This window comes from Echeneis naucrates, chromosome 23 (assembly GCF_900963305.1).
Source record: "Echeneis naucrates chromosome 23, fEcheNa1.1, whole genome shotgun sequence".
Lineage (NCBI taxonomy): Eukaryota > Metazoa > Chordata > Actinopteri > Carangiformes > Echeneidae > Echeneis > Echeneis naucrates.
In genome coordinates, this window is record NC_042533.1 from 14,876,951 (window position 1) to 14,898,429 (window position 21,479).

The 21,479-nt window shown below is 42.5% G+C and overlaps 1 protein-coding gene across 1 annotated transcript in view; it reads right to left on the minus strand.

Moving 5' to 3' along the window:
- The window catches only part of lmo3 (LIM domain only 3), a 41,542-nt gene extending 25,497 nt beyond the window's left edge, over window positions 1-16,045 (minus strand). Inside the window, exons 1-2 of the mRNA XM_029495289.1 lie at window positions 15,983-16,045; window positions 12,662-12,875 (exon numbers count right to left, since the gene is read on the minus strand). Coding sequence (XP_029351149.1) covers window positions 12,662-12,875; window positions 15,983-16,007 — 239 coding nt within the window. The 5' untranslated portion in view covers window positions 16,008-16,045. The remainder of the gene's footprint in view (window positions 1-12,661; window positions 12,876-15,982) is intronic.
- Between the last annotated feature and the right edge of the window lie 5,434 nt (window positions 16,046-21,479).

The following is a 21,479-nucleotide window of genomic DNA, read 5'->3' on the forward strand; positions in this document are numbered from 1 at the left end:
GCACCGAGAATGACACTTAAACACACAGATACAGTGCACAGAGATAGAATTGCATCCCCCCCCCCCCCTCAGTTTTAAAGCTATTGCAGGAGGTTAATCGTGGCTACAGACCAAACAGTGTCATTTAAAATACACTTTCCCTCAACCATTTTCACTAATGCCTTGAACATTTTGCATTTCCTCTATCAAAGAACTTCCCACATAACAGATAAAAACTGCGTAATACTCCAGACATGCCCTCTCCTTAATCTGTAAAGCCTTAAGGATCATTGCCTAGGAGGAAAAGGGCCATTAATATATGCATGGAAATGACCTGCGGCACTCCCTATGAAGAGGGGGCAGCAAAGGTCAAATAGCCTCCAAACTGCACTGGAGTTTAATTAAAAAGACAAAGAAGAGCATAATTTGGAAGTGGACAGCCATGATTACTGTTAGGTCAGAAGGGGAGCTGGGCTCAGGCGCTTTCTGTGTGCCCGTGTTCCCTTTCCCATAAGGCACAGCGCCATCCTCCCATCCCTTTGATGTCAATATAGACCATTTATTCGGGCCATAAAGGTTAATCTGGATGGAGAGAGGATATCAAATAGTTGGGATGAGGAAAGAAATCCACAAGAGCTATCACTGTGGAAGGAAGTTAAATTTAGCCAGAGTCCAGTCAGCAAGTAATGGAGTTTCCAACGTAAGGTCTACACTGTTTGAAAATTAAATGAAAACCTTGAAAGAAATTTAACGCTGACACTTTGGTGCCTGTGACCAGAGTAGGATACTACAGGCTTCATACATTTAAAAAGACTTGATTTGCTTGAATGAATTTAACGCAAACCAAGTCAATATTCATTACAAAGAGGTCTGCCTGGTCAGAAGAGGGTTCACGGCTGGGATGGTCGCATGATTTACAATATTACTGAGTATCAAGAGATGATGGATGTGTTCAATTGTACAAAGTACCTGACACAATGAATTTTTCATCAGCCTGGTTGGTATGTTTGGGATGTGCATTAGATAAGTCCACTGATGAGCCACTGAGCTGAGGATGTATAGCAACTGGACCCCAGGGCTGTATAAAAGGCGGCAGACTCACAGGATCGCTGAGCAAATTCAGTGAGGTTCGGGTTGGCTCTTATTACACATACACAACTCAACTGAGCCACAAAGCATTTGGAAAAGCAGTGGCTAATTAGCTAATTAATAAGTTTTTCCTGATTTAACATGAAATAAATTGTGAGCAGTTTATCAATGTTTGTTGTTGCAAACAAACGAATAATAATAAAGCGTGAACAAGTTTAAAACTATATAGCTTTAATAAGAGTGCAGCAGATAACTATAATAATCTTTTAAATGTGGTATGTTTAACCAATAAAATTGTTCAATGTTGTTCTTTTAATGATGAGAACATCATTAACACAGCAATACCATATTAGCTATTTCCAAAGCTTCTCCCTTGTCTTTCTTTTCAGAATTTCTTCCATTACAGACAATTTAGAGTCACCAATTAACTTACACATGCAAACACTGCACAGAAAGCCCCCAAGCCCAGGAACCGAACCCGTGACCTTCTTATTGTGGGGCAACAGTGCTAACCACTAAGCCACCATGCTGCCCTGAATGAAGACAGAGTCTCTTAATAGATATTCTTCTGTGTGTGTCAGGTTAGCAGAAACTGAGCCCCCAGACAATTTGTGTAATATCTCAATAAGATACAATTCCTTCTGTATTTCTGTTTCATCTTTTCAACTTTTAAATTATATGACTTTGTCGTAAATGTGTTTGAAAGTCATATAATGCGATAATGTGGATTCAATTTATTCTATTCTGATGATCTAGTTTCCGGACTAAATCTGGTTCTGGCACAGACTTACTGACATGAAAGGCTCTTGTCATGTTAATTTGTGGTCACATGAGTTGACACAGCTCCCTCATTGCTAATGCTGGTTTAGCTTAAACACAGGCTCTTTTCACCCTGCTCTCTGCCTCAGCTCTAGAACTATTTAAATAAATCTGCATTTATAGGTGATGTATGTTTCAGATGATGGCTCGCTTTTTTCTACAAGTTGAAATTCTGTGATCTTCACCACATGAATTCAGTCTGAATGTTTACAGAGCTCTCTCCTGCTCCACCCTTGACCGACTGTCCTTAATAGCAGGAGGTGCTCACAGGTTTCCTGTGAAATGAAACATTTTCAGGTGGACTCACTTTCATTTTGACCTCTGGTTGTGAGATTTTATAAGCTGCTGGTTTGTTCCCAGTGTGTCTGATCGCCTTCTTCTAAAAAAAAAAAAAAATAAAAATGGATCACACTACATACAAAAACCATGAAAAATCTATTGTTAAAAACAACACCATATCAATGAGAAAGAGAAACCAAGAGGAGTGACAGACAGAATATAATTTAAATGACCTTACATGTAAAACAATAAACAATTGTAACTGTGCTATTCTAAAGTGTCCAGTTGGCTGTCAACCATCTTGGTTTTTTGAAACCAAATTTGGAGTAGAAGGTTGCAGGAGGGGTGGAGTAGTCTGTTAATCTCACAGCAGCCACACCCTCATGTACACCCCGCTTTATGGTCTATTTTTTCTACATGGTATAATAGTAACGATTGCTATTTCAAAACTTTGCTATTTTTTACTATTATTCAGTAACAATCAACAGAGTTGCTCTTTTTAGACCTCAAGTGAAGCATCATCACTGTGCAGCCAAATAGTCCAAGCCCTGACAACAGATAAACACCATAGCAGAGGTATTGAATATGTTGCAAATACACCCAAAACTACCACAACTACTTAGTGTCTTGGATGAAAGCTGAGAAAACTTTATCTACAATAACATTGTTCAATATGACAGTTTAGTGTCAAAACTTTTCAAATCCTTCAAATTAAAATGACTATATATTCTCAAATGGTCAAGCTGATTTCAACTTTCTTATTCTTTTTCATCATCACATTTATCCATCTTCTTTATCTGGGTCTTGTCATTGGTCATAATATGGTCATTATATGAGCTTTTATGCCACATACGGTACATGACTGACACCTCCGTGGTTGTTCATCTTTCAGTGTTCTGATCTTCAAAACACTAAACCTTTAAGTTGATCATATCTTTTCATTCGTTACTTGCAGTATGTGGTTACCAAAAAAAAAAAAAAAAAAAAAAAAAGGAAGCCCAAATACCTGTCTTAGAGAGGATCAGAAACCTTTCTTGGGGATCTAAGAGTTAACAGAAGAAAAAATCTAGGCGCTTTTCTCACCAGACAATCTTTGAGATCATCCCTCTCATGTAACAGCCTGAACCACCAGACTCTTCTATCACTGACCGTGTGGGAGGAATCAGTGTAGCAGAACACATCCCGGTTCCCTTCAAATCCCCCGAAACAAACAGGAGAAAGTTGTGCAGTCATTTTAGGTCTTTGCATCGAGGCATGAAAATAGAAAACTAAAGGTGTGATAGCAGCACGGGAGGATGAAAATGTTCTGTTCCTCAGTACAGATTAGATCGACTCATAACACAGGGCATTCTGTGAACCTCGAACCCACCAAAACAACTAGAAACAACCTGCTGAAAACACCAATCAAACCAGTGAAATGGTAAAAAGAGGAAAAAAAAGAAAACAGCTCATGACCCCAAATATCAAACTCATATGTCAGACACAGTTTTTGTTGTGTTCTGAGGATGGTGGATGGAGGTGAATGCAGAGGAATACACAAGCTCAGATTCAGACAAACGCATCAAAACTGACTAGAACGACAAGTCATCACTCAGCACCCGAAGATCTTATCACACACCCGAAGCAGCCAAAGAGCTTTTCAGGGTAAAACGGCTGACTATCCTTCACTGGCTGAGGCAGACAGCTACTCTGACAAGAGCAAAGTTGAAGACCCTCCATGACCAGTGAAGACAGAAACTTCACTGGTCACTTCACTTCATGTTTTATTACACTTTTTCTGTAAAAATAAAACTTTGGTCACTTTGTCTTAATTATGTAAAATCACATGAGAATTATGTTGTGCTAATTATCTGAATGGCTGGGGAGTTTACTTCATTATTTATTTGGCTATGTCAAAACAAGCTAACAGCTTGTGCTGTAGCTGCCCTACACCAAACACCAGAAAAAAAAGACAATGTTTTCTGAGCCAACAAGTGAATTACACTGAAACTGCAGTGCTGTGCCCTGTGAGACCTCCCATCTACAGATGTCACATCATTAGACTGACATTTAGAATGTCTCCCATTTTGAGCTGGCCCCTCCCAGTGCGTCCGTACTCACCATCCATTCGGATTTAATGCTGCCATCACAAGCTTAACGACAACGAATAGGTGGAGAAAGAGAGAGGGGGAGAGACACTGCAACACGGAGTGGGAGTGTTGAAAATGATAGCCCCAACCTACTCATATTCTAATACCTTCCCAGCTCAGTGGTAAAGGTATGCTTAAAAGCACCAGGTGGTGACATCTTAATTTTTCAGGTCTAAAGAATGTGGCTATGCAGTTCTCCATTTTCCTCCCCATGCATTATTCTTGCTTTAAGGAGCGTGTCTCCTCAAAGGAGAAAAGGGGGGCATTGTTTTACAACACCGCCAGTTGCGGCCTACTTGCCTTGCCTGGGGTTCTTTTCAAGGAGTAGTCTTAGGTGACCCTTCTCGCTGGCAGTTATTAATAATAACATGTGCTAGGGAATAGTTCACCTTGTAGCGCTGAGGCCGCCGTGCCACTGTGTGTATATCTAGCCTCATACAGAGGAGTCTCCGGGGGGATAGGGGAGAGAGGGGGTGAGACGGGTAGAGGAGAACGATGTGTGCACTGCAGGGTGAAAACTATAGGAAGCCAGCGAGCGAAACACACAAAAGACATCAAACAAACTTCTCCCCCTTGTATGTAATTAGAATCAGGTAATCATCTATCAATTCTAAAGTGATGGAGAGTCTGATTAGCAGCATTATAGAAGGCCAATATGGCTCAGACTGAAGAGGGAGGCAGAGAGGTGTGTTAGTGTGTGTGTCTAGAAAGACGATGGAATAAGAAGGAAAAGTGGTAAGGCTAAAAAACTCAGTGCTGCATTCTCCACCTAGAGGTCCCATTAAAAGCTTGAGAAGGAGGGGCCTTTTGTGCAAGCTGAGTGCTCTATTGTAATAACAAGCAGCAGAGATAGGATTCAATCTGAATGAATTGATGCCATCCAGGCGAATTCTCCCCCCTCAAGTATTCAAGGGGTTACAAAAAAAAAAAAAAATCAAATAGAGGCTGTTTCTTTTAAAGGCCTCTGAAAACATTTTGTTCACAGACAAATCTTTGAGTTAAATATGAAGATGTTCACAATGCACATGTGCCATTTGATAGAATCAAAGATGATGATTATAACAAATGGGAATGTGCTTAATCTGAGAACTCAAATAAGTGGATGAGCTAAAGCCTGTTCAGACTTTTATATTTCAATTACAGCCATTAGAAAAGCACATTTCTGCTGCCCTCATACAAAAGAAAGAAAGGAAAATGTGGTCGGGTGCAAGGACAGAGTAAGTAATGATGATGGCATTCACTGGCATAGTTGGCACTGTAACCTTTTAGATAACTGCATCTTTCAAAAACAACGTCCTCCTCTTCCTCCTCTAAAAAAAAAAAAGAAAAAAGAAACTGTAAAAAGAAACACAGCCAGGTGCAGTCGAGAGAGAGAAAAAGAAAGGAACATTATCTTTGATGCTGTACGCTCGCTGAAGTTGATCTGTTAAACAGACGAGTGAGGAGGACACATTGAGCTAAACAGTTCCTTCATACAGCTAAATTAAAATTGTCCTTGATTTACAAAGTAATTTTCATGACAATTCTGCTGGAGCTGGTTCATTCTTGGTTTCTTAGGCAACTGGTTTTCACCATGTTTCAACTAACATCTTAATTTTAGACGTCTACACTTGTGAAAGCAGTCCAACTAAAAACTACTCCCATGGGTCATTTGGGTAAGTAGCTCTATTCAACCCAAGTGGTAACCACAGAGGAACAAAAGATGAAGCCAACACTGCAGTGGCTACTTTGAGTGACAGGTGGATGAGCCTATGCTGACCATGCACCCAAGTCTCAGCTACACACACACATACACTGCATCTTTCTGGAAGAACTTGATTGGACTGAAATTTCAAAGATCTCCAAAGACAAAGATTTTTGTTTCCCGCGTGGCCATTTATCAGCATTTATTTTATTTATTTTTGAAGTTTTTTAATCTGTTTCCAAAGTTGAGATATTTCGTATCCAGGTATCTGGCTGGCTGCCATCTTTGTTTTGACTTAGAACAGAGGCACAACTCCAGAAGTGGATGATGGCCAATGGGATATTTTTTCCCCCTCAAGGAGTTCTCTTCGAGGTTCCGAAATAATTTTTTATTTATTTATTTATTTTTTTTTTTCATGAAATGTACTAATTCAAATATTGGTGACTAATCATCTTTCAGAAAAAAAAAAGATTGTTATGTCTGTGACCTGAATGTGTGCTAATAAATGAGCGGCACATACTAAGGCTAAGTTAAACGTAAGGAATGATGCTGCTGGCCATTGCAAGGAGAATATAGTTAAGGTATGGTAAGGGTAATACAACAAACGCTTAAAAAATGATTGATTGAATTTCCTTGAGGCAACAAACCAACAAATATCTATCAATCTGTGATAGGAAGCCTTCGAGCCTTCAAGGGGAATCTCAACTTAGGTCATTTTAGGTCAGCGATAAAGTGAGGTATTGACTAAAAAATGTAAAAGCACTAGCCTGGTTCTAGTCTCCAGCTAAAGTACTGCAGCTCAGTCAGTCAGTAACTAAGCTGTGGAGTTACTGAAGAGCACGGTCCAGGATGTCTTTGTGCCCTTCGGTGTTGGTTGGTAGAAGTGCTGAACATCTGTGGTAGTCATTAAAGAAGAAGAAGCTGCCCTGAATCTTTCAGCCTGCAGAGAATCAGGGAGGAGAGTCCTATGACAAACTACACCCAGACTCCCTAAAGTCTCCCAGGAGCACGACCATCATCAAGTGAGAGGGATTTTGTTATTTTGTAGTTGAATTCACTTGCTTTCAGTCTTTTGTGTGACGGTTGTCATCAATCAGCGCTTTAAAAATGAGTAGCTGGGAAGTCCAGAGTGGAATGAGTCCAGTTTTGTTTGGGTTGAAACAAAAGCGATATTCATAGTGAATAAGCATCCAATTACCACTTCATTTTGGTCTGCCCTTTTGTGGGGCAAGACTTCTATTTTTACATCCAGTCACCGATGAGTGAGGGAACCCGCTGCTCTGGCATCATTATCAGTAAGGCTAACGCAACCAGAGTCCAGTTGGCACCAGCACATTTACACTGCATTTACTTATGCTGCAGAAGGTTGCTGTTTCAAACTAGTGTCTAACACGTCACAGCTGAATTTTTCACCGTCCTCACAGCTGGTGCTATTTTGTCTTGTTGTGGAACATGGTGAGTGCCGTGAGGCAGAGGCGACATTTCCTTGGACATTTTTATACTTGTTCAAATGTATTTCTTCTGTGAAGACGTAAAGCTGTTTATAAAGTCAATAGGAATAGAGTGCCAGACAACAAGAAAAAAGATTTTAGCTGTATTACTTAAAAGGAATTTCAAGATTGAATTGGAAACTAATTTCAGAGATGGTGCAAAGAGAGGCTGATGTGAATTTGCTGTGGGCAGCACAAAGTGAGGCAAAGATGCATTGACACAAATTCAAAGTGTTTCAAAGTGAGCAAAAGCAAAAAAGTGCATTTTTTTGAGTCTTTTTGACACCAAATCATGAAGGGAAGTGGGTTCACACACACACAAAGGCTCCCAAGCAGGCTTACACAGTTGTTATGTTTGTTAGCCACTTACAATCACACATTTGCCTCATTAGTTGCTCAGGTCAGCTTCAGGCTGAATAAACATTTAGCCTGTAAATGCCACAGCAGTAATATGTTATTAGACATAATCTGTGCATATAGCTGTTGCATGACATACTAGTCTTCCACAGGCCTTTGGCGGGTTTTCAAATCTTAGTATTGTGTTCATAAGCTCTAACACTAGTACATTATCATTTTGTGTTGTTTTATTTGTGTAGGGCTAAGTTACCTTGTTACAATATGGCACAATACTAACGTTCATTTTAACACATCACACACTATGCCAAATGCTGACCAGTTATATAAAGGTGGAAAATAGAAAATGAGAAGAGCACATTAAGGTCGCTTTCAGCTCACAGTAAAGCTTTATGAACCGGCATATTTAATAAAATGAATAATTAATTAATAGATTGAGGAAATTAAGCTCTGACAGAGATGAACATTGCCATGAGGTAAAAGAAAAAAGAGTGAAGAAAGAAAGAATTGGTTGGACACAGAAAAGTATATTTTAAAATCTGGTAAGTAATCATGGCCTTTCACATTAAAGGTGTGACACATGTTCATAAGGAAGAACATATCTAAATGAGATTTCTGAAAGGAAACGATGAGTTTCAGACAGCCTTGGCCAGTCTTCGGAGATAAAGTTTGACTTCATGTCACATTCACGCCTGATGCCGACACACAAACTGACAATGCTTCATAAGCGCCATGCGAGATGGGAAAAAAAGATACATTTTTCATTTGCATTTACATACATGGTTATAGAAGGTGGCAGCAGACTACAAAGTTGATTCTGAAGAAGGAGCAAAATATAAGTTATTACACTGCACCATGCTCTACATGTTGGTTATCTCTCACTGATAGCCAGCTTTTCGTTAATAAATCCAGCCATGTTGACAGCTCTGTGAGTTTGCTTGCATATACAATCTTAGTAAAACCACTGTAGAGGAAAATTGAAGTTGGATTAAAAAAAAATGAATGAATAGATAGATAAATAAATAAGTGTTCTCCTAGTGCTGTCTTTAAAATGGATGTCTGGAATTTACAGTTTTTCATTAACTGATGCCCAACAGCTTTTTTTTTTTTTTTTGAACCCGGCCTTGGAGTCAGTGCTGCTATGTGTGTGTGTGTGTGTGTGTGTGTGTGTGTGTGTGTGTGTGTCTCTGTGTGTGTGGCACTCAGCAGGCCACTGTGCCGCAGTCTTCATTTCCTTCGTGGTTTTTATTTTTTAACTTAAATGTGTCAGTCTGTCTGCTCTCCTCCCTCCTCGGGGCTTTCAAAACATTTATCGCCCTGTGCTGTGAAAATCACACATCAGCATAAACAGTGGCGTCGCGCCATTACCAGTATCATCAATGGAAGCTTTGGTTTCAAAGGGATCATTTGTTGATAAAATGTTCTCGCTGAAATTTCTCCACATTCAGAGAGAGAGAGAGCAAAGCACAAATCAAGCTATAGTAGATAATACCTGTAATTATGTTTGTGGCTGCAGGTTTATGAGGGGATGGCTTGGTTACACACACACACACACGCACACACTTTCTCATTCTGTACATCACATTTGATCACAGAGGGACTGCTGAAGCTTTAAGTTTTTTTCCTTGTATTTTTTTTTCTGAGGATTATTATTTTTCTGCTGGTGGGATCACTTTGCGTGTGGTTGTAGACCCCTAAAGAATTCTGTTAGCCCTGATTATGCTAGGCCTAATAACATGCCACCCTGCTAAGCAGAGAAGGATTGACTTGGAGAAGGATGCGGGGGTGTATAATGAAGCTCCAAATAATTCGCTTTTAAGCCAATGGAATGTAAAAATGGACCAAATGTAAAGCCATCTTTTTTTTTCTTCTCTTGTCACTAACGGGCTGAAAGACTGAGATAAACATGACTACAAATAATATTTTCCAGGTTGCCTTTTTAGTAAAGGGAGTGTATGTGTGTGTGTGTTTAATAAACACACACACACCCTGCATTGCTGTGTGATGCTGCAGTAATCGATTGCCTGAGTGATGGAGCAAGGCTTTTTTGTCGCTCCACAGATCAGATGTGAATTGCTGCGGTTTGCTACATTTTGCCATTCATTAGCCAACAGAGAGGAGATGTCAGGGCGCATTCACATCGCAGGCCACGCATGCGAAAGCAGTCACAAATTCAATTCAATCACCTTGAACTTTTGAAGATGAAAGAAAAACATGTTGGAATTGGTCTGTGCCCCCCCCTTCACCCCACCTGGGCCCTGCAACTGTAAGCACCGGTTCTGTGTGAAGAGTGTCCACATCAGCTGATTCACCTGTGACAGCATCAGTTTTTGCTCTGAGGGCGCAGAGACCACAGAAGGACAGGCCTGTGGACGCCGGGGTGGAGATACATTCAATACGACTAACACACAGTCATATAGTGCAGTAAGAAGTGAAGTTTGGTAACACACTCATTTCTTAAAACAGCTGGCTGCCTACTGGAAAAGCAGGGACAACATTCAGTATTTTGAGCGGCAAAGTAAAGTACATTCGATAGTCTACTGGGTGTTTCACAAAAAGCAATGTTTATATAAGATCAAGTAAAAACTGAGTCCTCATAGAAATTAAGAACCATGTCACCACATGAAACAGCTGTTTCAGCGTGAACTCTGTCACTAGGAAGAAGTTAATATTTGTTTTGTGACCAAAGAGAGACCGAGAGTGTTTGGGATGTTGATACATTGATACTTTGGCTTTATGGAGGATTAGACCCAAATCGTTCAGATAACTGCATATCAGGATGTTTCACAATAGTAAGGCTTCTAATCACTTAACCGCAGTTAACTTATCCCCTCTGCTACATTTAAGCTCAAACCTTAGTGGTGTGTTTTCTAGGCGGCACCCAGTCACTTACAATTCGCAAACAGGTATTAATATTATCACGTCAAACAAGGGATCACATGGCCTGTTGAGCTCTTTTCTGCCTCCCACCAAATGATATTTTTTTAAAAATCCTCTTTTTAGTTTTCAAGGCAACTTGTGGTTGCTCAAGAATGTGCTGGCATGTGGAATAGGTGGCTAAGTTGCTGCCGACGATACACTCATCACACTCATTTATTTTTTAAGGCTATGTTTTTCTATTTGATTATGTTTACGAAAAGCCCAGGTGGATGTAATCAAGCTTTAGCGTGAAAATAATAAACACTCGACTTGTGTAGGGTAGAGATTCTGAGGCCCATAATGTTTCATTTCTGTCACAGCAGCTGTTTGTCTGCAGCACCTGACAGCGATTCTGTCATCACAACACTGAGACAGAGCACACACACGCAAAAAAAAACCCAAATATATATATATATATATACAATATAAATACATTATATTGGCTACAGTGTCAGCTACAGTATTCTAGGCTACCTGCTCCCAGACATTAATTGACATGAATGGAAAATTCATTCATGTAAAATTGCCATGACATCAAACCTTCAACACTAAAATTCTTAATCAAATTGATCTATATATTTCATTCTGATCAGTTCGGGAAAACACATCCTGCTTCTGGTTGTGAAATATTACTGTCAGTGGGTATAACCAAGAAGATGAAGGCAATTCAGAAAGTCTCCATAAACTACAAATTCATTTTTTTATTTGTTTTAAATGAAGCCAGAAACTTATTTGGCCTCATAAGAAAAGAAAAGAAAAGCATATATACATATATATATATTTATATAAACAAACATCACTGACATCAGAGACCCCTGAAGGTTTTAACCATATAAGCTGAGTTTATCCTGGTTTTTCACTGTAGGAGCGAACATTTCTCATTGATACAAAAACAAGACTTGGGTTTCCTTCATTCTCGTCCAAGTAGTTTACAGCATTAGAAAACATATGGGCCATTTAGTTCAGTGGATTGCAAAGAATTGCAATCGGATGTGTCAATTGTTTGGATAAACCTGATTACATGACTATTTTTGCTAACAGTCTGATGATAAAACTGTGATGGATTCACCCTACTCAAAAAAAAAAAAAAGCAAGCACAAGTACATGACCCAAGCAGATTCTACTCAGTCCTGGTAAAACAAAACTTGAACTTAACTTATTAAACACTTATGCTGGAGTTAGTTTGTGTCATTACCGAGGTAAGGACGGATGCGATGAAGGCAGAAACTATAGGAATTCAAATTAAAAGTTAAACTTTAAAAACAAACATGACACAGAACTGCTGCTGATCTACCCATGTGTTGAGCTGTTCTCACTCTCCCCTGATAAGTTGGATCACTGCTCATTAATGAGCTGTCATGTTTTATAATTGAATTTTTTTAAGTTAAACCAAAATTCTTCTCTTTATCCATTAAAATCGTGACTATCCACATTAAATGTTTCTTAATACCACCCCCACCCCACCCCCCACAAAAAATGTGCCACAACAGAAATATTTGAAGCTAATTAGACTTTGCAGATAAATGAGACGGCAAAAAAATGCAATTTATGGAAATGAGGCCACCTTTGATATTTGCTAATAACGAAATAATACATTTAAAAGATAATAACAAAATATGCATTAAATTAGCTAATTAAAATTGGGACTGGAGAGGAAATTCCATGTCTAAAAGTTGCGAGAAATTCTGAGCCCTGAAAACAAGGTCACTGAAACTGAAACAAAGCCCTGGTGGAAATAAAAACCTCTATTCAGCTCAGAAAAAAAGAATAAATAATAATAAAAAAAGAAAAAGAAGCTCAACTGGAACTCAAAGTGGATTTCAACGGGTTAACCTTGACGCACACTGCGATCAGACCAAGACTCCTCTGGATGCTACGCACATCACACAGATGCTGTGAAAATGTCAGCTGTCTCTTACCGTAGGTAGTCTCTCCGGCACAGAATGAGGTTGGCTTTGGTGTAGAGCGTGGAGCCCACCTCACCCAGCCTGCAGTCACAGCAGGCGCACTTGAGGCAGTCCTCGTGCCAGTACTTGTCGAGGGCCTTCAGCAGGTAGCGGTCCTTGATCTTCCGGTTGCAGCCGGCACAGCCTTTTGGCTTGGTGTCCGGCTGGACGGAGAGCATTTGTATACCTGAGAGAAGAGCAAGGAGGTTTTAGTTAAATGCTTCACTTACATTTTGGTGAAGAAAACAAATACTAAAGTAAAGTTATAATTCCGTCATTTAAAACTAAGCAAAATTTATTTACTTAATGATAATTTCTAAAGAGAAATGAGAGAAAAGTGAGATTGGGCCTTCACACACTGCAGCTCTCCTCTATTTCTAAATATAAAATTACTTTCCAATAAATTATGCATCACTACCTGCAAGAAGGCTTTCTATGTGTTGAGAGTAAAAATAAAAGTTTTCATTAGTCACAAGTTCAAATCTTAAACTGTGGGTCTCAATCTTTGGTACACAAAAGTCTGAAGGTTTGTCCCACATCACTGTACAACCCTCAGAAAGCTTTGACGATGAAATGTTTCTATCTTGAAAGTGTCCTGAAAAAAAAAAAAACAGGGTGCAGACGGTTCCTTACAGTGAGAGATACAAAGCTCTGAAAAAATTAGATAAGATCGGACGGAGATTAGAAGTATATTAAAACTTAGGTGTGCACTGTTTTTAATGTATGACAAAATTAAATATAGTGAGAAAAAAAGTTATGCATAATAATGAGAATGAAAATTCAAAAATCACAGGATTTGGATAATTGGAGCAAAAAATAAAATGGTGCAGGCGCTTCAAATTTTGAAAAGGTTGGCAATAGGCAGCTCAAAAGAAAAATCATGAATCAATTTGTGTTGGTTGACTTTATGTTGTTTTCTCTCTTTTGAACTGAAAAATCGGTCTCCTACAACATTAACTCAGGTGTGAGAGTTTAGAACACAGGTCAGGCCTGTGTGAAACACAATTTCTGTGTTCATTTCAGTCCATGTGTGTCAAAATTAAAACATCCCCTCCACTGAAGTTCGGTGTTCTGGAGACGTTCAATGCCAAAATGGGTTAGGGTTAGCGAGTGAAAAAATATCGCTCAGAAAGGAGGAGGACTTGTTAGATGCGAGAGAAGACAGACTTTTTTGGACCTACATTCTATTGTACTGGGTGAAAAAAAAAAACAACAACAACAAAAAAAACCAAAAACAAAAATTCATGCATTTATTCAGACAAAGAAAAACAAGAACAAGAAGATGAAGTGAACGCAAGTTGGTCAGCGGTCCGACTGGACTGTGACCAACATCAGCACTGTTAAGTGTTTAAGAGCCACGAGACCAACAGGCAGCCCACACAGACGCAAAGCTACAGTTTCACATTTTCTCCTGGACACTTCTTTTTTTCATGTTGACCTTCTCTGTCTTTAAAGGGGCGTGGCTATAGGCGAGGAGCTTTGCAGCGGTCTGTATTGTTTGGCCTGAGCTAACTGTGGAGAGTCTTTGTAGGCCCACTGGGGGCGAGAAGAAGGAGGAGAAGGAGGAGGAGGAGGAAGGGGCAGGGGAGGGGGCAATGTGGCTACACAGCCGGCTGGAATTAGTATTCTCCTACAACTCCCTGGGGACAGGCACACCCCCACTCCCCTTTGTCCTCCTTCCACAACACACACACACACTCAATATGTCTTTAGCTTCAGTTTAAATTTTCTTTTAGCTCCAGCTTTACATATCACCGAAACTTTCTAGTCACAATTTTTGTTTGAACCCATCAGTTGGCAAATTGATTTCTAGTGAGCTATCCTCATACTCAATCCTTACTGATGAGTCATGTACTTTCTGGATGTTTTCTTCCTCCCTCCCTCTTTACAGTGATGCTACTACAGTTGGAAGTTGTTTATTTCAGCTAAAGTCCTGTTGTGTTACACCGTTTTATGTTGTTGTAAAGACATGAATGAAAACTGTGGCCTAAAGTTTCTGCTGATTAAAACTTAATTCTGTCAAATAAATAAGGACTTTAATGAAACAGATTCTTTGAAACTCGTTAAGTAAGAATAACTAAATGTTCCTTTAAATCCAAATTCTTCTCCCGCACATAATAAGTTTCTCTCCCTTCTCGCGCTTTCACGCTTTCTTTTAAAAGCAATACATTTGGAGTGAGAATACATCAAACAGGTTGCAGTGCAGCAAGCAGCTCGGCTCATTTGTTCCAGTGAGTTGGGGCTGCTGATCTGTTAATTGGCTGGATTTAGAGCGAGGCGCGCACCACTGCTCGGCCGGCTGCTCCGCTCCTCCGCCCGCCGCCTGCTCAGCCACCGATCCGTCCGGCAGCCTCGTTACCAAACCAAAGGGGCAGGAAGACTTTCGATTCCTCCCTTTTGTTGTTGTTGTTGTTGTTGTGTGTGTGTGTCTGTGTGTGTGTGTGTGTGTGTGTGTGTGTGTGTGTGTGTGTGTGTGTGTGTGTATGTGTTTTGTTTTTACAATGCAATCAACTCAATAGAGAAGGAAAAAGCATGGCAGGAATTCAGCTGCTTCACTCTTCCGATTGCCCGGGGGGTGGGCGAAGGCGAGGAGGGGGACCGGGGGACGGGGGGCAGTGCGGAACAAAAGCTTAGTTTTCCATAAAGAAAGGGAAATCACAGCTGCTTGGAGCCCTAATGATTTCTATTTTATTTGCTTGGTCGCTCGCACCTCCTCCTCTCCGTCCTCTCATTGTGGAGCTGCAGCCGCTGCTGCCGCTGCGTCCTCAGCCACATGTATCATCATATGAGCCCAGAACGGATGGAGGAGGATGATGATGGTGATGATGATGATTATGATGATGATGATGATGATGATATTGATGATGGTGATGATGATGATGGAGAGGACAGCAGCCTGCTTTTTCAGCCCCAGCTGTTCTGCACCGAGATGCTGACATTTCACCTTATCAATTTAATTACTGTTGCCATGGCAGCGCGGCGCCGGTAAAGGCCAGTAACGGGTTTAACACCAAGACTCAATTTGCCATGCAGCTTCCACGAGCACGTAACAGAGACCGGAGCCGTTATGAGCGCGGTCACATATCAGCTGAACGCTCCCTAACACAACACCGGAGCCCGTCTCCCTCATCCTCTAACGGCAGTTTATCAGCGGAATAACACGTATTATGCCTCCGATCAAGATGTGCACACGGAGAGATGTTGTAGCCGAACTTGTCGCCGCAGAACACACAAACACACACACACACAAATGTGCCGTTCATACGAGCCCAAAGCGCAAAGAAGGCGCCTTACCGAAACTTTTCTCCCTTTTCTGCATTTGTTGAGCCGCTGAAGCAGCCGAAGCACCACCATGCAACCCGAAGCCGCCTGGTCCGGAGAGCAGCTCTGCGCAGGCAGACTGGGATCGGGCTTTGTTAAGAGGGAACAATCCAGCACGGCGACCAGAGAGGAATGAAAAGAAGGGGGGAAGCACCGGCCAAAAAAAAAAAAAAAGCAGGCGGGGGAAAGCTGAGGAGAGCTGCTCCTTTGCCGTCGGGCGTCACACAGCGTTTGAGCGAGCGGTTTTTTTTTTCTTCCTTTTTTTTTTTAGATCACCGTCCGGAGCTGTGCGTGCAGAGAAAGGCAGGCAGCAAATGACAGGACGACAAAGAGATGATTCTGCTCCGCGGTGCTGGGACCATCTAATCCTGCTGGCCAGCTCATCACACAGCCTGCTGCTGCTGCATGCTGCTCCGCTAATGAGCTCTTTGACGTGCCACCGGTCACCGCGCTCACCGAGCCTCCGGGAGGGACAGGTCGCTCAATCCGGTCCCCCTGCAAAACCACTAAATAGGCTACCTGCCCCGTCAAAACTCCGGCTGCGCCCGCGCGTTTAGATGTCACACACATGTATTTGTGAAACGGGAATCATTATTGTCATTTTTACATCTGTGCGAAAGTGGTGCCAAACTGACTGCTGTAACAATCATGAATAATAACAATTATGTAACAATAACGATGATGATTACAATAACAACAATGACGCATTGTGTCGTCTCGCTCACCTTTCTCAACAAGTTAAACAGAAGTTTCAACTCCAGCCGTTGGGTCCAGCTACAGATCCACCCCACCCCCCCCAAAATAAGGAGAAAAAGTTTGCCAGGCGGACGCGGCGCGTTGCTCCGCACCGATCTTCAGGATGGAGATAACAAGCTCCACAAGGATCAGGGGCCGAGCAGGCAGCAGGATACTACCCAGCCACAGGTGTTCATCCGCCCTCCGCGTGGAGGGAGCATGCAGGAAGCCGGGGCCGATGTCCCCACGCAACAGCGACTGAGTACTGAGACACCGGGGGAAGTCAAGCTTTATTATCTCGAAACCCCCTCCAATCCCTCACCGGTGAGCCATTACACCGCCAAGATAAGGTCATTCATTTATTACAAGGCGCTCCACTAGAACTGAGAGCACGCGCGTGTGCGCCCCCTCCCCCCCTCCAACTCCCCTCCCCTCTCGGAACGCCCACTTTTTTCAACGCCCTTCACTCTAAGGCGCGCGCGGAGACACGGCGCTCGTGACGTTACGCAAACACAGGTGGGTTTGTTTGGGGGTGCACGCCAATCTGCCGGGGCGTCACTGCAAGTTGTTATCATGGAGGACTTTGGTTGAAAGTGCGCACGGGGAAAAAAATGAGACACCTCTCCCTTTGCAGATGATATCAGAGATGATCTCCTGGTGTGCCGCTCTGAGAGCCAGTCGCCCATCTACGCACCTTAAAACACTTAGTGTGTAGAGTACAAAGAATTCCTGTCATCCTCATTCACGAATGTTTCCGGTTTTTTTCCCCATGCGGTGTGTTTTTCCATCAGGATCAATAAGAAATTAATCTGAGAAAATAAAAAGATCAGAGTGCAAACAAGAAGCAGGTCTAATGTGGACAACTAAATCAATCTTTGCTGAGGACATTGATTCCTGTTCCTCTTGGCATTCTTTACTTCCAGCGCGCGCATGCACACACGCACACACAACACGCAGGCGCGCACGCGTCATGTGAGGTCCGGGGGCTCCACTGTGGCTGCCCGGACTGATTATCTCCCCTCCGCAGTCTTTATTTAAATCGTTCCTCTAATTAAAGCCTAGAATTATTCTTCTCCCGGATGAGGCCACGATCAGGCCCACATGTGCGGGTACAACTCACCACCACACACACCTCCGCCTTTTTCTACCGCTACCTCACGACTTGCTGCTGCGCACACGCGCGCACGCGCGCGCACGCACAAGCCTCACTGTGTTCCAGTCCACAGCCTGACAAGTTAATAGTTGGCATGCGGCTCCAGCCTAAAATGCAGCGATAATGAGATGGGTCATAAAATGCTCTCCGCGCCGTTATGAGTGATGAGATGCATTAAAGTTGACAGGGTATTACCTGCCAGTAATTAGGTTTTGTCATGGATTGAATTATTTCAAGGCGGCCTATCTTGGTAATCATGCAATTTGCTGCAGAGTGTGTATAAGCCTTGGGTGAGGCTGCCACCTCTCCCCCGGTGCCCTTCCACTCTCCTCTCACTCGCCGCGTTCTGCGAATTATTCATCCTCCGTCTGGAAGGATGGTAGACGGAGGGGCAGCGCGGAGAGGTGGAGGACAGGGGAGACCGTCACATGGCGTGGATCGAGTCTGCACATCCAACGGGAACAAGCGTATCCGTTCATCCCTGCGTACGTGCGCGTACTTAGAGAGAAGTCCTATGTGTTTGCGTCTGACTCCGAACAACACCCCCTCTTTCTCCTCCTCCGTTTCTATTCATAATGAGGAAATATAATGACATACTTCTCCCCCAGCTCTAGCGGCGGCTGTCGTGTGCTGATCGGAGAAAGAAGACCCCTACACGGGGATGATCCGTGCTCACCTCATCCGCTCCTGTAGGCTGGTGTCTCGCCTGACGCTCCACGCTGTCGGTATAAACTCATAAACAAGAAAAACAAAGATGACTTAGGGCTACCTACCTTGAAGTGCAGCCGGGGGATGCCCAGAACAAAATTTTGCAGCGGGGTGGATCTTCTCTGTTCTCCTGACTTTGGATCAAAGTGTCCACGAGGCAACTTTTTTAAGAGCCCGACCAAACTCTGGATCGTCTGCAGGAAAACTTTACGCGAAGAGTTTCGGGAACAGTCGCTCCTCTGCGCAAGTTGTTGTCAAGTTGTTGTCAGATCAAAGACAAAAAAAGCAAGAAAAAAATATACACACCCCCTCCAAAAACAAACAAACAAACAAAAAACCAACCAAATAAACAAAAATAAAAACAAAAACAAAGAGCAATTCTCTTGTTTTATACTCCCCTCCCCCCCCTTAGGGGCGTCCCAGGAACCGACTCGCTTCCCCACCTTTGTATCTTCCTCACCTTCTCCCTCCCCTGGCTGCCTGTCTGCGGCTGTCTCTCTGGTTCTCTGGCAGGGAAAAGCGGCGGAGAGTCGAGCCTCCTCTCCTATTTAAGCCCATCCACCAGGTCCCCAGTCAGCAGCACACTCCAGCTCATCCAAGAAGCTGACAAGCACCGTTAGGGAAGGCAGCGCATGTTGCTCTAATGGACCTCATTAAGCTCTACTTACAGATGTTCTCTTAACATAATTGATCTGCAGCGAGTTGAGAGGACGGCAACCTATTCCCCAGCCCCCAATTATGGCCCGGTAATTAGATCCCCAACCTCCAGCTCTCCACACTCACCCTTCTAACATTCCGAAATATCAAAGTATCTTTCTCTCAAAGCGACCGCCCCCCCCCCAATCCCTACCACCTCACCTCCACCCCCTACCCCCTCCCACCCACAAGACACTATTGACAGTCAGATCTGCTAACCTTTGTAGTGTAGCTAGACTTAGCAGTGCACTGACTCCAACTGACAGAGCTCACTCACTCCTCTATTCCTCCTTTCTCTTCCCTTCGCTTTTTTCCACCCTTTGGGAGACGGAGACAGAGAAAGAGAGACAGAGTGAGCGGCACTGATGGAAAAAAAAAGAAAGAACAAGGGATGGGGGGGGGGGGTAACTTAGTACTTTCCATTATGGTTGTAATGATAATATCTGTCAGGGGGAAATCTTTTTTTTTTCATCACGTCTTTTAACTTAAATAATTCCTGTGATGCCAACTTTGAACGGGTAGGTTGGTGGTGATGTGGTGGTTGGGTGGGTGGGTGGGGGGGGGGGGGGGGGGGGGGGGGTTGCTGCTGGGAGCCAGTGAAGAGTATTAGTGCAGCTTTTATAATGCCAATCAGTGCCACTTCTATCACCCATATAATTACATAGACTGCTAAAACAGAGAACACTTGACATTTAAAAACCTGATCACTTGGGGGGGATTTTCTGTACAAGCCGTGTAGGATAAGGTTTTCACATATATTAATGCTGTCACATTTGTACACACATTTTTTCTGGATGTCTGGATGCATAACACAGATTAAAATGTTACTTTATTTATGTCGCTACAGAAATACTTAATGCGTGATGGTGACAGAGCGCTTCCTTTCTACTTGGATGCACAGGTGTATCAGTAGTTGTTTTTCTGTCTATGAGTTCCACTTTGAAATACGTTAAATCTGGTTATATTTGACTTTTTTGTGCTGACAACAACCAATTAATGTTTCCTGTTAACTTGTATTGTTGTATTGTGCCTGCATATAAAGTGTTGTTCTTATTCTCCTATAATATAGCTTCATTGTCGTCCTAAAACTATTAGCAGTGCATTGATTAGCCACACCGCTGTAGTGCTTTACTTGTTCTGCAATTACCATAAGCACACTGTAATTTATTATGATTCAGACTTATTTACACCTTACTGTTGCCTGAATTGCTAACTAGGGAACCAAATGTGGATTAATCCACCACTGAAAATAGTTCCCAACCAATGTTTTTCTATGCAGCATAGCAGAGCAGCAGTTAGCACTGAATTCTACAGTTGGGCAGTTTAACCTTGGGTGAAAAATGTTCTGGGTTCAAACCCTGAGCTTGGCCCTTTCTGTGTGTGGAGTGTGTATGTTCCCCCTATGCCTGTGTTGGTTCTGCATTTCCTCCCACAGTCCAAAGGCAATGTAGGTTTAGGTTAATTGGTGAGTCTGAGTTGCCCATATATGTTGGCTCTGTGATAGACTGGCGACCTGTCCAGTCGTGCTGACTGTCTCTAGCCCCCCTATGACCCTGAATATATCACTGGTGTAGATGATGGATGGACAAATATTCACTCTCTATCCACAGCATAGAGTAACAATTGTTTCAAAAAAGCTGTCATTGTGATTAGTATTTAGAATATTTCATGTTTTCCAATATTTAGTGGTGCACCCCTTTCAGGCCATATAGGAGTGGAGGAGAGGAGCATGAGGGGGAGCCAGTATCAACTGTACTTAGCCAAACAACCTCTTTACATCCAGGGTGGATCAGACTGTAACAGCCCTGGTAGGTTGCATGGCGATACAGTGATAAGCAGTTACCTCACAAAAAAATTGTACTGGGATCAAACTTGCGATATTGTGTGGTGTTTGGATACAGCCCTATGCATGGGTGAGCGCCCTTTGGGAACTCTGTCTTCTTCCCACAGTATGTGCACATTAGTTGGCAATTCTAAATTGATCGAAGGTCTGAATGGTTGTTTGTCTCTGTATGTCCGCCTTGTGATCGACTACAGACCTGTCCAGGGTGTACCGTTGTCTTGACCAATGTCAGCTGGGATTGGCTCCAGTCAACTAGCCATTTACAACCAAGGATAAGATTAAGGATAAGAGTAATGGCTAGGCTTCTTCCATGTGGTTAATGTTGCCAAAAATGT